Source organism: Xiphophorus maculatus, chromosome 19 (genome assembly GCF_002775205.1).
Source record: "Xiphophorus maculatus strain JP 163 A chromosome 19, X_maculatus-5.0-male, whole genome shotgun sequence".
In the NCBI taxonomy this organism is placed as follows: Eukaryota; Metazoa; Chordata; class Actinopteri; order Cyprinodontiformes; family Poeciliidae; genus Xiphophorus; species Xiphophorus maculatus.
This window is the reverse complement of record NC_036461.1, coordinates 1,372,551-1,387,358: the sequence shown is the minus strand read 5'-3', so window position 1 is coordinate 1,387,358 and position 14,808 is coordinate 1,372,551. Positions and strand designations below refer to the sequence as shown.

Below are 14,808 nucleotides of genomic sequence, written 5' to 3'. Positions count from 1 at the left end.
ATCATCACAGTTGGTTGCAAAGGAGTACTGTACATGTTTTCATGATTTTACCCCACATTCTTAATTAATCTGTTTAACCCACAAATTCATTTCCTGACAAAGGTAGCACCATCTAAAGTGACATAAACAGGCTCTCCAACTGTATAACATGCCAAGAAGTATTGTTACAAGAAATAAACATTACAGCCCACATTCAATGGACTGGTAGAAAAAAGGCAGTCATTATCCAGTAGGAGGAGAGGGGTGGGAATGAAGCAAATGTCTTCAGATGTCTGTTCAGCATCAGATGCTTCCTTAAACAAGCAAGTCCTTGTCAAACAGTAGTTAGAAACATCGGCGCTGCAGGAGAGTTGCTTCTTTTTTCATTGGGAGAAATTGGTCTGTCCACCTGAAGGTATGCAACAAATTTATACTTTGCTATTTTTTGCTTTTATTCATGAATGTTAAACATTCTGCAACATTTACTGCTTTGCAAAGCATGAGGTTAATTAGAAAATTAACAGATATACAACAATCTCTCTTAAACTGTTTTGACTTCCTCAGCATGTCAGACCGTCCCTACTAATGTATTTATGTCAGTATGTTACAGTGCAGTACTAAAGGCTTAAACCACACACTGCCATATCTTGGGTTGTTTTGGGTTTTTCTGGTTTTGTTCATGTGTTTTATGTTTGCCTGAGTTATTCTTATTTTGATTAGATCAGCTTCTGTTTTACTTTAGTTCAGCTCTTTGTTACTTAGATTTGGTTTGTTTCCTGAGTGTAATTATTTTTTGTCCCAGTTAGATTTGTTTTTCCTGGCCCCTTGCTGGGGTTTACTCCCCCTGTGCCATCTCTCTCTCTCCCTCAGCCTGCTTTCTGCTCACCCCTCACTCCTGAAGCTCGTTTTCTAATTAGTACCGGTTCCAGAATTCAAACTCCCTGAATTTAACTACGTCTCTTTCATTAACTCTCCGGATCCTCCCATTATACACAATATTATCTGCCCCCATTTTTCCCAACTATTAATCCTTGTGATGTTTTTTATTAAACTTCCACCAACTACTCACAGCTTCAAGCTGCCTGCATTTGGGTCCAATCAACACCAAACCTGATTGAAGGACCAATCAGACTTGCTTTTTGCTGCAGAACTAGAGCAAATAAGAGAGAGCAAGTCATTCAGTAAGAACTCTGGCCAAGCCTTGTTCATCATGGCGGAGCATTGATGCCGGCGTCGGTTAATATGCTGCAGAAAGGAGTTCCTCAGCTCTATGTCCTATGGTCAGTGGAGCTGTTGGAAGAGGCAGAGTGGGACCACCAAGCAACTTTAGCCAAGACATCCCACAAGCCACATGTCTCTGTTCCTCCAGCTAACCCATCCGCCCGCTGCAGACGCTTCCCCTGCTTCTCCAGGGAGTCTGGTTGACACTCCCTCAGCTTCTCCAGAAGACCAGGCTTTCGCTTTCACTGCTCCTCGTCCTCTTTGCCACCACCTCCATCACTCTCAGTTAGCCCCACGCCTCAGAACTCAAAAGCTTTTAAAAGCCTCGCCAAAGACTTGCAGCAGCTCTGTCGTCTGCAGCGCACTTATCGGCATCAATCCCTCCATCACCAGTAGAGCCACTTCATGGGTCCCAGGCCGCAGAGCTTCTATATGGGTTGTCTCCAGGTCCTGAGTCTTGTTGTGAGTTAAAGTCAGCCGAGCTGCCACCACCCAGTCGTCCCCCAGCAAGATCCTTTAGTTTCCAGCCTCCAGAGATTCAGCGGCTCTGCTGCCAGTGACAAGCCTCCAGGCTGTGGACACCTTCATTGCAGATAGTCATTCTCCAGATCTTCTTGTTGGCCTTCTCTGAACCACTTCATGGTTCAAATCTTGTTTGTAACTTGTGACTCCATTAGCGTACCTCTTGGTCATCCTCCATGAACATGTGTTTGTAGTTTGTTTTGTTTCTGGCCCTCCTTCTCAGGTCCAGCCTGGCCTGGTTTGTTTTCTGTTTCTAGACTTCAACCAGGTCTGGTATCCGCCTTGGGACGGGGTGATGTCAGGATCTTTGTTTTGGGGGGGCTTAGGGGTTTGTGGGCGTGTAGTTTTATTCTGTGATTAAATCAGCCTAGTTTTTGTTTTGCCTTAGTTCGGTACAGTCTTGGTTATTTTAGATTAAGTTTGTAATTTATTTCCTGTGCTCAGTTTTTGTCAGTTACATTTGTCTTCCTTGCTCCCTTGTTCTCTATAAAACACCAAAAGGAGAGGGTGAGACCGTCATTAAATGCTTACACAATGTGAGATCAAAATATTTTAATCATCCACTCATTGATGATTTTTGTACACATTTATCCGTCAAATCAGCAGCCCATCACAGGACAAACAATCATGCACACACTTCCTCCTCAGGGCAAACTAGAGAGGCCCCTCTTTCACTGGGACCTCTAGCTTGGATTCAAACCACAGATCTTCTTGCTGCAAGGCATTAGTGCAATCAACTGCTACACCCACTAGCAACATAAAGATTTTAAAGGTTGGGGAAGTGTTCTTTTGTTTATTGGATGAACTTTTGGCTAAATGGGAACATATTTTCACCAGTTAAACATTTTATTATTCGTTATATTATTTACATCACAGTTGATGTTTTTATAAAGTCTGAAAAATAAATCTAACTTCACATTGTTTAACGTTTTCTTTTGTTCCTTTTGCTTGCATCTTTCTTCAGAATGGTGGCTAACTTCAGCTCCATGGTTGAAGAACCAAACCAGACAAATTCTAATAATTGCTCACTTGAACCCGACAACTGGACCTTCACTTATGTCCCAGCGTACATCCTGTCCATCTCTGTTCTGGGAATTGTTTTGAACATCTTTGTGCTGATGGTCTTCATCCTCCATAAGAATCCCTGCACCGTGTCTGAGATCTACCTGAGCAACCTGGCTGCTGCCGACCTGTTCCTGGTCTCCTTCCTGCCCTTCTGGGCCGTCAACGCTTGGAATAAGTTTGACTGGATTTTTGGTCTTGCCATGTGCAAAATCGTAAAAATGAGCATCCTGATGAACGTCTATTGCAGCATCTACTTCCTGGTTCTGATTAGCATTGATCGTTATTTGGCCGTGGTCCATCCACTGTTCCATGGGGGAATGCGTCGCCCAAAATTTGCTAAAATTAGTTGTGTTATGGTTTGGATTCTGGGATTAATTCTCAGTGTTCCGAGACTTATCAACATAGAATTGGCACCTGACAGAAATATTACTACTTGTAGTGAACCTAATCAAGTTATATCAGAGTGGATGATTTTGGTGTTAGGGTTTTTTATTCCCATTTCCATCATTTTGTTTTGCACTGTCAACATCCTCAAAGCTCTGAGAAACAGATCTATCCAAAGAGTAAATGCAAAGAAAAATGATCACAAGGCCAACACTTTGGTGCTGGCCGTCCTGCTGGCGTTCCTGATCTGTTGGGTCCCGTTCCATCTTTGTAGGATCCCATCCAATCTCCAATATGCCTATATCCTGACAGGCTGTATGCATAAGAAAATCCTGTACTATTGTGGGCAGATCTTCACCTACTTGGCGTTCTTCAACAGCGTTCTCAACCCCATCCTCTACGTCATTGTCGGAAGAAACTTCAGAGACAAACTGAAGGAACTCTTCAAGCAGTGGGACCAAAAACACAGTGCAACCATCAGCCTAACAGCTACAAGTACAAGGTTTCTACGAAGTGTTAAATCCCAACAGATTATCAACTAGAATATGAGTTTACTTTTTTTTTTCCATTTACTTAGAGAAGAGACAACTAAAAACTAAACTTAACTGAAGGAATGATTACCAATTGTAATCTGTGTAGAAGGTAACATCAAATCAAGGCATGTCACTCAGTGACCCACAGATTGATCCTTTTCACGTCTACAGGTCCAGTTTCAGAGTTGTCTTTATGAGCTGATGTACAGACAGTGAGACCATAAGGCCAACAGTTCTGCAGAGAAATTAAAGAAAGAAAGGAAAAAAATATGATCTTGTTTCTGTAAAAGCTTTAACTTTTACAAGCCAAGGTATACTTAGTCATATGTTTGTGATGTTATGAATATATCAGTATTAGAGTCAGTATTAGTCTAAGACTAAGGGTATTATTATTTACCAGTTCAGTTCTGTGTTTTTCTTTGTTCTGGTTATTTGTTAACACATCTTTGCATGAAGTGAGATAGAAAATCATTTATTCTACCACACCCAGTTTTATTTTATTTTAAGTGCTTTCAGAATAATTCAATATCAACTCTGTTACATAATTAAACAGCATTACCGCATGTTGTATATCACTGAAATAATGGACTGAATCAGGATAATGGAAGCAATCTATAGACGGAAACAGACTTTGGATTGCATTGTAAAGGCTCCATATATTCTGCTCTGTTACAGGGTTTCTTGTCATGTAGCTTCAGAAATATAAACTTGTAATCCAAGACTTATTAACTTTACCTCCATGCAATGTGCCAACATTAGTACAGTTAGCTCAGGAAACCCAGAATTCATTCTGCTGATGTATTTAAATGTCTTCCAAGCTGTTTTTCTGTCTTAACTTTCTGCAGTTTGACTCAGTCACACTGCTGGAGAGCAACACCTTGGCAAGTATGGGTGCAAACAGCTGATTCTCACATTTAGCTGGACCATCGATGAGTGTTCTGTTTAACTGCCTTATTATGGTTCTGGAAGCATTGTTCTTTATTTTGGTTTAAGACAGGAATGCCCAAGTTCGGTCCAGGAGAGCCTCACTGCTGCAGCTTTTGGACACATCCCTGCTCCAACACGCCTGGATCAAAAGAACGGCTACCAGGCCAGACAGGAAGGACTGACGAAGGAGTTCAGCCCTTTGATTCAGGCGTGTTGGATCAGAGGTGCATCTAGAAGTTTCAGTAAAGTAGCATCTTATCTTATGATTTTGTTATGATGTTCATGTCATGGTATGTTTTCATTGCAATGCTTAATCCAAATGAACTAGTGTGAGCTCCACGGCCGACGTCAGCTGTCCTGGAGATCCAGACAGAAACACATCAGCCTCATGTGTTTATGATTCTTTGTTCTTCGTATTAAAATGATGTTCACTCTGTCTGTCACAGCTTAACTCAACTTTTACTCTGACCTGTTTGAGTGTCTTATATTGTAAGCTCTCATATCATGTGCATGTTATTAATAAACCTGACAGTGATTTTCACCTTAACAGAGTTTGGAAAGGTTTTTCCATAACACCCCAACTAGACTTCACCAGCCCTGCTCTAAGGGGTTGTGATGTGATGTTCTTCACTGATACAGACGTCTTTCACAAGTTCATCATTATAATTTTCAGATATTAATTCTGATTAAATATGCAAGCAGGTCTGATTATTGACCTGCAAATACGATTAATAAATACTATCTCTCTGATGACTGAGGTATCTCAAAAAGCAACATATCATCTAAAAGAAATAAACAATAATAGACAAAGTTATTGACATCTATCAGGCTGGAAAGGGTTGCAAAAGTCTTTCTAAGGCTTCACTCCAGAGTGAGAGTCATCATCCACACATGGAGGAAACATGGAGCAGTGGAGAACCGTCGCAGGAGAGGCTGGTCAACCACCACTACCACATCTAAACCTCTGCAGGCCTCACTGCCTCGGTTAAGGTCAGAGTTCATGAATCAACAAAAAGGTGCTTCCTCCACATGCCTGAGAACCAATGGCACCCTCTCTTCACTCAGATCTTCAGCATGTTTTCTCTTAGAATCGGTTCGACTGGGAACTCAAACTTCAACATCTGCTCCACCTCCAGCTGCTGTGGTTCTCTCTCTGCGATGAGTCAAACCAACCTGTTCCCCTCCTGGCCTGTGGGGGCGCTCCATCAAGAACCACTGAAGGAAACGACACAAAAGCCTCTGAAGACACTGAGAGCAACTTCCTTCTTCACCAGATGGAAACAGAAATGGAGTGGTGTCCGATTTTAACGGTTGGAGGATTTTTCTTTAATCTTTGGCAAAAGACCACAAGACAATGCTAGACTAGCATATTTATTTTGGTTGCATTTACCCAGAATGCCTTGTGCTGTAGTAAAATTCCTGCTTTTGAAGCGGTATCCATTCTCCTTGGTGTTCACTTTTGCATTGGAACTGCACCAGAGTTCACTTCAACAGAACCCAGACTAAGATTTGTTTTTTGGTCTGGATCAGAGTTTAATTACACATTCACACTTCCCCAAACGAACCGCACTTTCTGGAAAACGGACTAGAGTTAGACTACAAGACACTTAACAGGCCTGGTGGGAATTAACCGTTATTCTCTGGTGGTTCACACTCTTCACTAGCACATTAACAGAAATACTTATATTGTTAACGCTATTCTTTCTGTAACATATAATCAAAAAGACCTTATTTCTTCAATTTACAGCAGACATGAAGTCAAGTAAGCAAATCTATTTCAGAGTCTTCCTGGGCCTCCATCCTGACTGTGAGCTAAACTTTTTCTCATCCAATCCAAACTGGAGCATAGAGTCCTCTGTGTCCTGATGTCAGCCTCTACTGTGTGAGACACAAATATACTGAAGCGTTTCTCAGTCACATGATTTGGTTTTGCTCATGTCTGAATAAATACTGTGGAAATTTTTCAGATTTGATCATGTTTGTTGGATACACTCCTGAGCCACTGATTGCCCTGCTGCTGAATCAGAGGGAGTGGTGACTGTAAATAAAAACCAACAGCATGTTCTGCCTTTCCTCCGGCCAGATGAGCCGTTCTGCTCTGGTGGAGGGAAACGTCTCCACCTCCTCTGTGGTGGCTGACACCATGATGTTTACAATTCTCAAAATAATTTCCCTGCTGGGATGAATAAAGTAATTCTTCTTCTTCTTACAACCTGAGAAAATCAGATTCTCACTCTAACAGAAACAGGGTCAATTTGGGAAGGTTTGAGGAAATTTCCTGAAACTATTATATACATACATACATATATATATATATATATATATATATATAGGCAGAAAAAACTGCAGAGAGAGAGATGCATTAACTCAATCTGTTAATGTCTTCATTAGTGGTGGGGTCTGATTAAAATTTAATTGAATTAACTTCAGGGCCTGTAATTATTAATTGACAATTTAACTAAAAATAATATAATATTGACAAAAAAGCAACAATTTAAATGGAAATCTACTTTTTGCTGTTAAATTGTTGAATGAATAGACAGCTGAGCTCAACAACAAAAATATATATAGTTTTTAATCTGTTGTTTAATCATTAGAAATTCATCTTCTTAAAGTTTCAAAAAGCTCTGATCATTCATTGAGTTTATTTAGAAATGTGGACCTTGGATGAAGACAAAGAGCATGTTCCTGTTCTGGAGCTGACACACCTTAACGTCTGACCTCATGGCATGTTCAGGTTAAGTCATTATTTTTATACTTTTTCTTTATTTTATATCAAAGTTGTTTGTTGCAGGAACTTTTTTAACCCAAATAAGACGTAGTCATTTTCTCTCAAGGATATTTCTCTCAAGGATATTTCTTTATGTTTTTTTCTGCAGATTAAGAAACACATCTTCCAAGAGTTTTTATAAGTATAGTGGGAATATTTAATCTTTCCCCTTTCCCAGCACTTAAGACTACATAAATGATCTCAAGAGAATTCCTGAAATAAATCTGCACATATTGTGTTTTGTAAACATTGCATGCTTTACTTGGCGAGCTGTTACTGACCTGGCAGCCTGTCAGCTTCTAAATGTTAACATTTTGCGGCAGAACTGTAAACAGCTGCAAGCCTCAGCAGCACTATATATATTATTCCCTTCTCACCCACCGCAGGTGGTTCTTATCCTCTGAGCTCGGGTCCTCTACCAGAGGCCTGGGAGCTTGAGGGTTCTGCGCAGTGTCTTGGCTGTGCCAAGGACTGCACATTTCTGGACTGAGATGTCTGATGTTGTTCCTGGGATCTGTTGTAGCCATTGGTCCAGTTTGGGGGTGACTGCCCCGAGGGCCCCGATGACCACAGGCACCACTGTGGTCTTCACCTTCCAGGCCTTGGTATTTCTCTAGTTTCTCGTGCTCCTTTTTCCTGATGTTGCAGTCGCTTGGTATTGCTACATCTACCACAACGGCTTTCCTCTGTTGTTTATCCACTACGACAATGTCTGGTTGGTTCGCCATTACCATTAAATATATATATATATATATATATATATATATGTATATATATATATCATAAGGTAGACTGCATTTCAGTAGACACTGAATAAGCAAAGTAAGTCACATGTTACCTGGCAACCTTGGATGTGCTGAGGGTAAATGGTTATTTTGTCCTCTCAACGTTTGACGCTGTGATACAGAAAAGATGAGACACACGTTGAACTTCCATTAACATCTAACAGGAAGGTTTATTCTTCTTCTCTATAATGAACATTCTCCATTTTCAGTAATTCATATCAAATATGAAGTACTGTTTTTTTCAAACCTTTTGTACTGTATTTCTAACAATCAAAATAAAATTATATGAATTTGATTTAACTATTAATAGCTTTTACAACTTTTCTACACAAATAAAATATATTTTAATATTTAAACATCTTAGCTTTTAACTGTATTGTTCTACTGAATAATAGTAAAACAAAAAACTACAAAACTGAAAAAGGTGTAATGCTCCTTTAATGCTGCGCCTCTTTACTAAGCTTTACACATAAACAGCCATTAGTTATGAATGTCGTAACAATATGGTTCCGATGGTTTTTGCAATAACCCATAAAGAAACCTCCATTTTACAGATAAAGAGATTAAAATCCTTTACCTGAAAATTGTTTCGAAATGTAAAAATCCAACCAGTTCACGGTGAATCCAGCAGTCCTTCAGCTGTTTCTCAGCTAGCTCAGCACAGCTACACAGGCCGCTAGCATTAGCATAAATTAGCCTCCAGAATTATGTCCCGTTTTCTACACAATACTCATCATAAACTGGATAACGTGACTCACTAGTTGACTCCCGATTCAATAACCTCTTCAACTCCTAAAGATAATCAATATTTATGCATCAAGATATATTTTTACTGACCTGTGATACAGAAAAGATGAGACACACGTTGAGCTTCTATTAGCATCTAACAGGAAGGTTTCTTCTTCTTCTGTGTGCACAACCTTCTCTATGCCACCAATGCGACAGACGCCCCCCAGCGGTTGTATGTGGAATCGCGCTGAATAGCTGAAATAACACTAAAGAACTTATTACGATGAGAAACTTAAGGTAAAAAAATTATGTTGGGATGCCTGATTTTATTCTCAGTGTTTTCACATATATGTAACTTGTCTGTTTTTCATGGGTCTACACACACAAGTTAATTGCGAAAATAGGTAACTCTTCACAAATGATTGTGTGCATATATTTTAATGAAAAATTGAGTGGAAGGAAAAGTTATGGTAGAAAAAAAGTGCACAAAAAGCAGATAAAAACTCAACAAGAAGTTTTTGCAGCAAAGACAGATTCATAACGTCTGACCTTCAGCTGGACTTCAGGAACCAACACATACAGACGGATCCGGGAAACGACTGCAGCTGATCCATTCCTTGTTCTAAACTCCTCCTGAATCAGAGGTTGAGAGGAAAACAAATGGAGTGCTAAGATGGTCCAAAGTCCTTATGAGAAGTGGATTTTGGACAGATTAGGAATGATTTATTACCAGTTTGATAAACACCACTTGGGATTTGATCTGATACTAAAACCAATTTTTTTTTCTTACTAAGTTTAGCTGCAGTTGTTATTAAAGCATCTAGACTTCCTGAACAGAACCACAGGCTGATGTCCTCCATGCCACGCTGCATTGAAGCAGTAATTCATGCAGAAGGAGCCCAGACCAAGTAAAGGACAACATAGACAGGCCCACATTTCTGCATTAAATTTAATGTTGTTTATATAACATTCTAATCTTCTCATTGTTTTCATTTCATTTCATTTTGGAGAAATAAAGTGGACAACCTAAAAACTCTGCATGCATGTTCTCCCGCTTGGCCACATGGGGGCGCTGTTATCCTTCACATAATGTAATCAGCACACGTCCATCCTTCATGAACACTGAAGAACAACCAGAGTCCTGCAACATGTTTCAGGCAGTTCCATGTTTCTAATGAGGAGCAAAGAGAAACTTTTACCAATTAAATTTAAAAACTAAACTAAACTCAGAGATCTGGGTGTCGTTTCTGTGGAGGACAGAAAATTACATCAGAATTATGTTTTAAAGGTAAATGAGCTTTTATTTTAAACAGGAACATGTAGAGCTGATACGTGTAACATGGAGACATGGCATTAATAACCAACAGGAGGTCATGATCATCACCAACGTAACGATGCAATAAACATGAAGCCTCTCACTCTGTGTGCAGATTAAAACTGGCCTCTGTTTGTTTTTCTCCTGATTGCTCGTTTGGAAGCAGACTGATGAAGAGACATGAAGCTGGCCTAATCTACGCTGCAGGTATGTGGACGGAGTTCAGGAGAAAACTGTAAGTGATCAGCTTTGAGTTTTAAACCTGAAAAAAAAACCTGAACTTAATTCGTTAGAAATAGTATTTTATTTATTTTATACAAGTTATTGTCCAGAACTAATGTTTGATGAGTCTCCTCCGGACGGGTCGGGTGTAGATCCTTTCACCCAGAATAGCAGCTCAGAAATGTTGGAAATGTTTCATTTCATCCAGAAGTTCAATGCTTCACTTACAAAAATGTAATAACTCTCTTTGTGGAGGTCTGATGAATTAATTAAATTGAACTTGTGTAATTTAACTCAGAAACAAACACATTATGGTATGTGATGCACAAAATGATGGAACAGATACATGCTATAACGTTTCCAGAAAAATGCAGCTGTGAACAGCTACATGTTGACCGAACTGTTGGAGTTCAGTCAAAATTCCCCTTTTGATTGAACTTTAAATCCTTTTGGGAAAAGTTAGTTCTGGGAATTTTGATAGTTTGGCTCCAACATGGTTTTGGCATGTTGCCTCTAAATAATTTCTCTCTGAAACGTTTGGACAAACAGCAAAGACTGACCAGAGGATGTGACAGATGTGGGCTTTTCTCATTTTAAACACATTGGACCTTATTAAGTACATTAAAATATCATCACAAAGTGAATTGATTTGAGAAATTAGTTGTAAATTGGCAATATCCAAATAAACTGAATGGAATTGAGAGGAAGAAGCTGGAAGAAACATCTGGCTCTACACCTGCAGAAAGAGAGAAAATATCTGAATATATTTAGATGTGAAATAGTAACAAATCTTACCTTTATGTCACCAAACTATCTTATTTTAAAAAACTTAAGAAATTAAGAAACAGATTTGTCAAAATAAAACACCTGTGCCAGAACTTTAATATTTCTAAATATTAATGGTATGTCTGGCACACAGTGAACTCAGTAAATGTTATGTCAGTAAATACGTTTTCCATCAGTGAGCTGTTAGTTTCTCTTCCTCCTGTTTTCCACCAGAGGTTGGCGTTAAAACCTGCGATCTGCCATGGAGAACCAGACTGGCGGCCATTGCTTCAGGGTGTTTCCCGGTGGAAACGCCCCTCGGGAGGAAACTCTTCCTCCTCTACTACCTGACCGTCATCATCATCTCCATCCCTGCAAACTGCGAACTTTTGGATGTTTAAAGGGAAACGTGGGAAATGTAGCCTTTGATAAGGTCCTCCAATACAAACCGATTCATGTAAATGTATTAGATAAATGAATGCTGGCATGTTTTTTTCATGGGAGACGTGTCAGGAGGAGACACGTCTCCCTGTACATGTCGTGTCAGCACATCAGGCAGAAGAACGACCTTGGCGTTTACCTCTTCCATCTGGCCTTGACTGACCTGACCTTCACCTTTGGCCTCTCCCTGTGGATGGACTTCCTGTGGAGAGGCGTCTGGACCCACGGAGGCTACGTCTGTTTGGCCTCCATCTACTCGCTCCACACCAACTTCTACACCAGTGAGGCTCTCCTCTGCTGCATCGCTGTGAGCCGCTACCTGGCGGTGGTTCATCCGCTCAGGTTCGCCTTGGACGAGGAAGGTCAGCACCGCCGCCGTGACCTCCGTCACTGTTTGGGTGTTGGTGAAGGGCTTCAATGTGTGCACCATAACCTGGCAGGACTCCTACTATGAAAACAACATGATTTCTTTGTGCTACGTCTTCCTCCCGCTGTCGCAGACCATGGCTAATGCTAGCATGGCTCGCTTCTTCCTGGGCTTCCTGGTTCCGGTTCTCATCGTCTTTTTCTCCACCTGGAGAACACACCTGGCAGTGAAAGCCAACAGAGCCACGATGGACGAAGAACGGCTGCGGATCTCCAAGCTGCTGACGATGGTTCTTCTCTGCCTGTTGGTCTGTTTCGGACCGATCCATGTTGCTTTCATGGTCCGCATGCTGTTGGATGGCTGCGAGGGTTTTACATGGTTCCTCTGTATTTACAAGGTTAGCACTGCTATATCGACCATGAACTGCCTGGCAGACCCTCTGCTCTACTGCTTCATCACCAGAACAGGGCAGGAAAACATCCAACAGGTTCTGCTTTTCTTCTTGAGGAAGCAGAAAAGGACAGAAGGGATAAACTGTTTAAGTTAAAGAGGAAAAGTTTTTGCAGAATCAGCTGGTTTTAATTCAGCTGCCCACTGATTTCAGAGTTTAAGCTGAACATAAACCTCCTTTAGACATGAGTTGATATTAAATTCCTCCTGAATGATGAAGCGTTTCATCCTGTCTCTACAGTCAGACATCATGAGGCAGAAACTCATTTTTCTATCCGCGATCTCGTTCTTTTAATTACTAAAAAGCTCAAGACCATCAGGTTCTTAGGTCGGAGGAAACTTGACAGTCTGGGTCTGGTTTTCTGGTTCCAGGGTCGGTGGCTTGTACAGGATGAGAGAAACTGCAGCAGCATCCTGCAGTTAGTTAGTTAGATAGTTAGTCAGGGTTTAATTCAAGATAATGACCCAAAACATACGCCCAGACGACACCAGAACTACCTTAGGACAAAGACCCAGACGGGAAGCTTCAAACCAGAGTGGCCAGTATGTTTTTAAACCATCAAACTGGTTTAGGATGAACTGGAAACAAGAATAAAGAGAAACAACCTGAAGGTGTCGGACAGTAAGAGAAGAACGTCCTGAAGATTATTTGATTTCTGTTGTAGAAGAAATTAATTCAGCTGTTCAACTAAAGATGACTTCGATGCTTTTTAAAAAGTTTGTTTAAAAAAAACCAACAGCTCTTATTCATGTTCATTTCACAGAACAGAGAAATAAAACTGCATCATTTTCAATAAAAAATAAAGAAAAATTGTTTTGTTCTAAACCTTTTAACATATCGATGATGATATGAACATATCTTTAAACTGATGTTTGAAAAGGAGTGTATAGCTCAACCATCTAAGATGATATGTACATTTTTCTTTTATTAATTTAATTGGTGGATGGATGGATGGATGGATGGATGGATGGATGCTGTAACTAAGGCCCTGTTTGCAATAACCCAGATATTGTGGTTTTTATAGATATATTCTCATAGATCCCATCCCACAGTCTGGTTCAGTCTTTTATCTGGACTTTGTTGAAACTTCCTGTGATTCTCTTTCCTCAGTTTTTGTCCTTGACTCTTTTTTTATGTCCAGTTTTCCGTATTTACAGAACGGAGGGACGATAATGTGATGCGATTACTGCTCTTTAATAACTGGACCAGTTAATAAGCAACAGACCTGCAGACTCACCATCCTGTCATTGTTACCATGAGGCGACTCGTTTCCCAGAAATCAAGCTGCAGGTTTGAAGGAGGAGAGAAAGTCTCCTTCCTGATGTGAAGCAGTCTGTCACAGCTCAGTGATTATTATTCTGTTTTGGGAAATATGTTGCTTTAGGTCACTAGATATATGAATATTTTAATGTTTTATAGTTGCTGGGAGTATTTTCAGTTGCTATAACGTGATTCAAGATTTCCATATCAAAGTTTAACACCATAATTATAACCCAGCTGAGATATGACATACAGCTGGGATGTGAATAAATATCCTGGAAACTCCCCAGTCAGGTGTTTCTGTGATCCCTCCTTCATTTTTACTTTGATTTCTCCCACCAGGTTTGATTGTTTAATTAAAATCAGTTCGCAGGACAAACTTGATCAGAACTGTTCTGGTTCTGCTAACAGAAACGTTTGGTTTTCCTCCTGCTCAGCAGCTCATTTTAACCTTTTGTTGTGTTTTCCTAACAGACGCTTTATTTAGCACAATTATCTGTTTAACTGCATTAACAGATAAATATACATGACAAATGGATATTAGCACAATTTCTTCCTCTGCAAATTTGATTGATAAGCTTTTATTAGAGTTTTCAGTTTCCTCACATTTCTGAATGTTTTAAGCAAAAATACTTTAATAGTTTCAATCCTTAAATGGAAAAACGTCCCATTTTTAAAATATAAATATTATTCCTGGCTGTGCTTTCACTCTGTGGTTGTGAAATGTTTGCAACAGAGCTATGGATGTATGCTGCTCTCTAGTGGACATTGCCGGCAATGCAGCCACATTTCTTTGCTGTTTAACTTCATACTTTTCTGTGACGTCATTCAGAATAAAAACTTTTATTTACTGAATGAAAATCATCTAAAGCCAAACTTTCATTCATATCATTGATGATAATAATCAAGGTTCTAGCTGTGGCTTACAAAGTCTTTCTAAACATACAGACGTGTTCAATAAACTAGAATATTATTGAAAATTATTTCAGGAACTTTATCACTCCTTATATAAAAATATTATTTAGATAAATTACACCGTGATGAATATTTGCAAAACTCTATTTCTGTTACT

At 39.8% G+C, this 14,808-nt stretch overlaps 2 protein-coding genes and 1 long non-coding RNA gene across 3 annotated transcripts in view; 2 read left to right on the top strand and 1 right to left on the bottom strand.

The window, feature by feature from the left end:
* LOC111612134 overlaps nt 1-8,845 on the bottom strand; it is a 41,816-nt gene extending 32,971 nt beyond the window's left edge. The window contains exons 1-2 of the long non-coding RNA XR_002754425.1: nt 8,764-8,845; nt 8,240-8,297 (exon numbers count right to left, since the gene is read on the bottom strand). This is a non-coding gene — a long non-coding RNA (uncharacterized LOC111612134). The remainder of the gene's footprint in view (nt 1-8,239; nt 8,298-8,763) is intronic.
* On the top strand, nt 307-5,161 carry LOC106700077 (B2 bradykinin receptor-like). The gene is made up of 2 exons (XM_023352154.1): nt 307-394; nt 2,687-5,161. The coding sequence occupies exon 2, from the start codon at nt 2,688-2,690 to the stop codon at nt 3,711-3,713; it is 1,026 nt and encodes a 341-aa protein (XP_023207922.1). The 5' UTR covers nt 307-394; nt 2,687; the 3' UTR covers nt 3,714-5,161.
* Nucleotides 8,846-11,752: 2,907 nt separating the features above from the next.
* On the top strand, nt 11,753-12,572 carry LOC102228399 (psychosine receptor-like). The gene is made up of 2 exons (XM_005812665.1): nt 11,753-11,939; nt 12,001-12,572. Exons 1-2 carry the CDS (start codon nt 11,753-11,755, stop codon nt 12,570-12,572), a joined length of 759 nt encoding a protein of 252 aa, XP_005812722.1.
* Nucleotides 12,573-14,808: the final 2,236 nt, after the last annotated feature.

Excerpts from the sequence above, each read along its gene's own strand:
- LOC102228399 (XM_005812665.1), top strand. The coding sequence starts at position 11,753 with ATGTCGTGTCAGCACATCAGGCAGAAGAACGACCTTGGCGTTTACCTC. Across the intron at positions 11,940-12,000 it reads CCACACCAACTTCTACACCA|GTTCGCCTTGGACGAGGAAG; the intron begins GTGAGGCTCTCC and ends TCATCCGCTCAG.
- LOC106700077 (XM_023352154.1), top strand. The coding sequence starts at position 2,688 with ATGGTGGCTAACTTCAGCTCCATGGTTGAAGAACCAAACCAGACAAAT.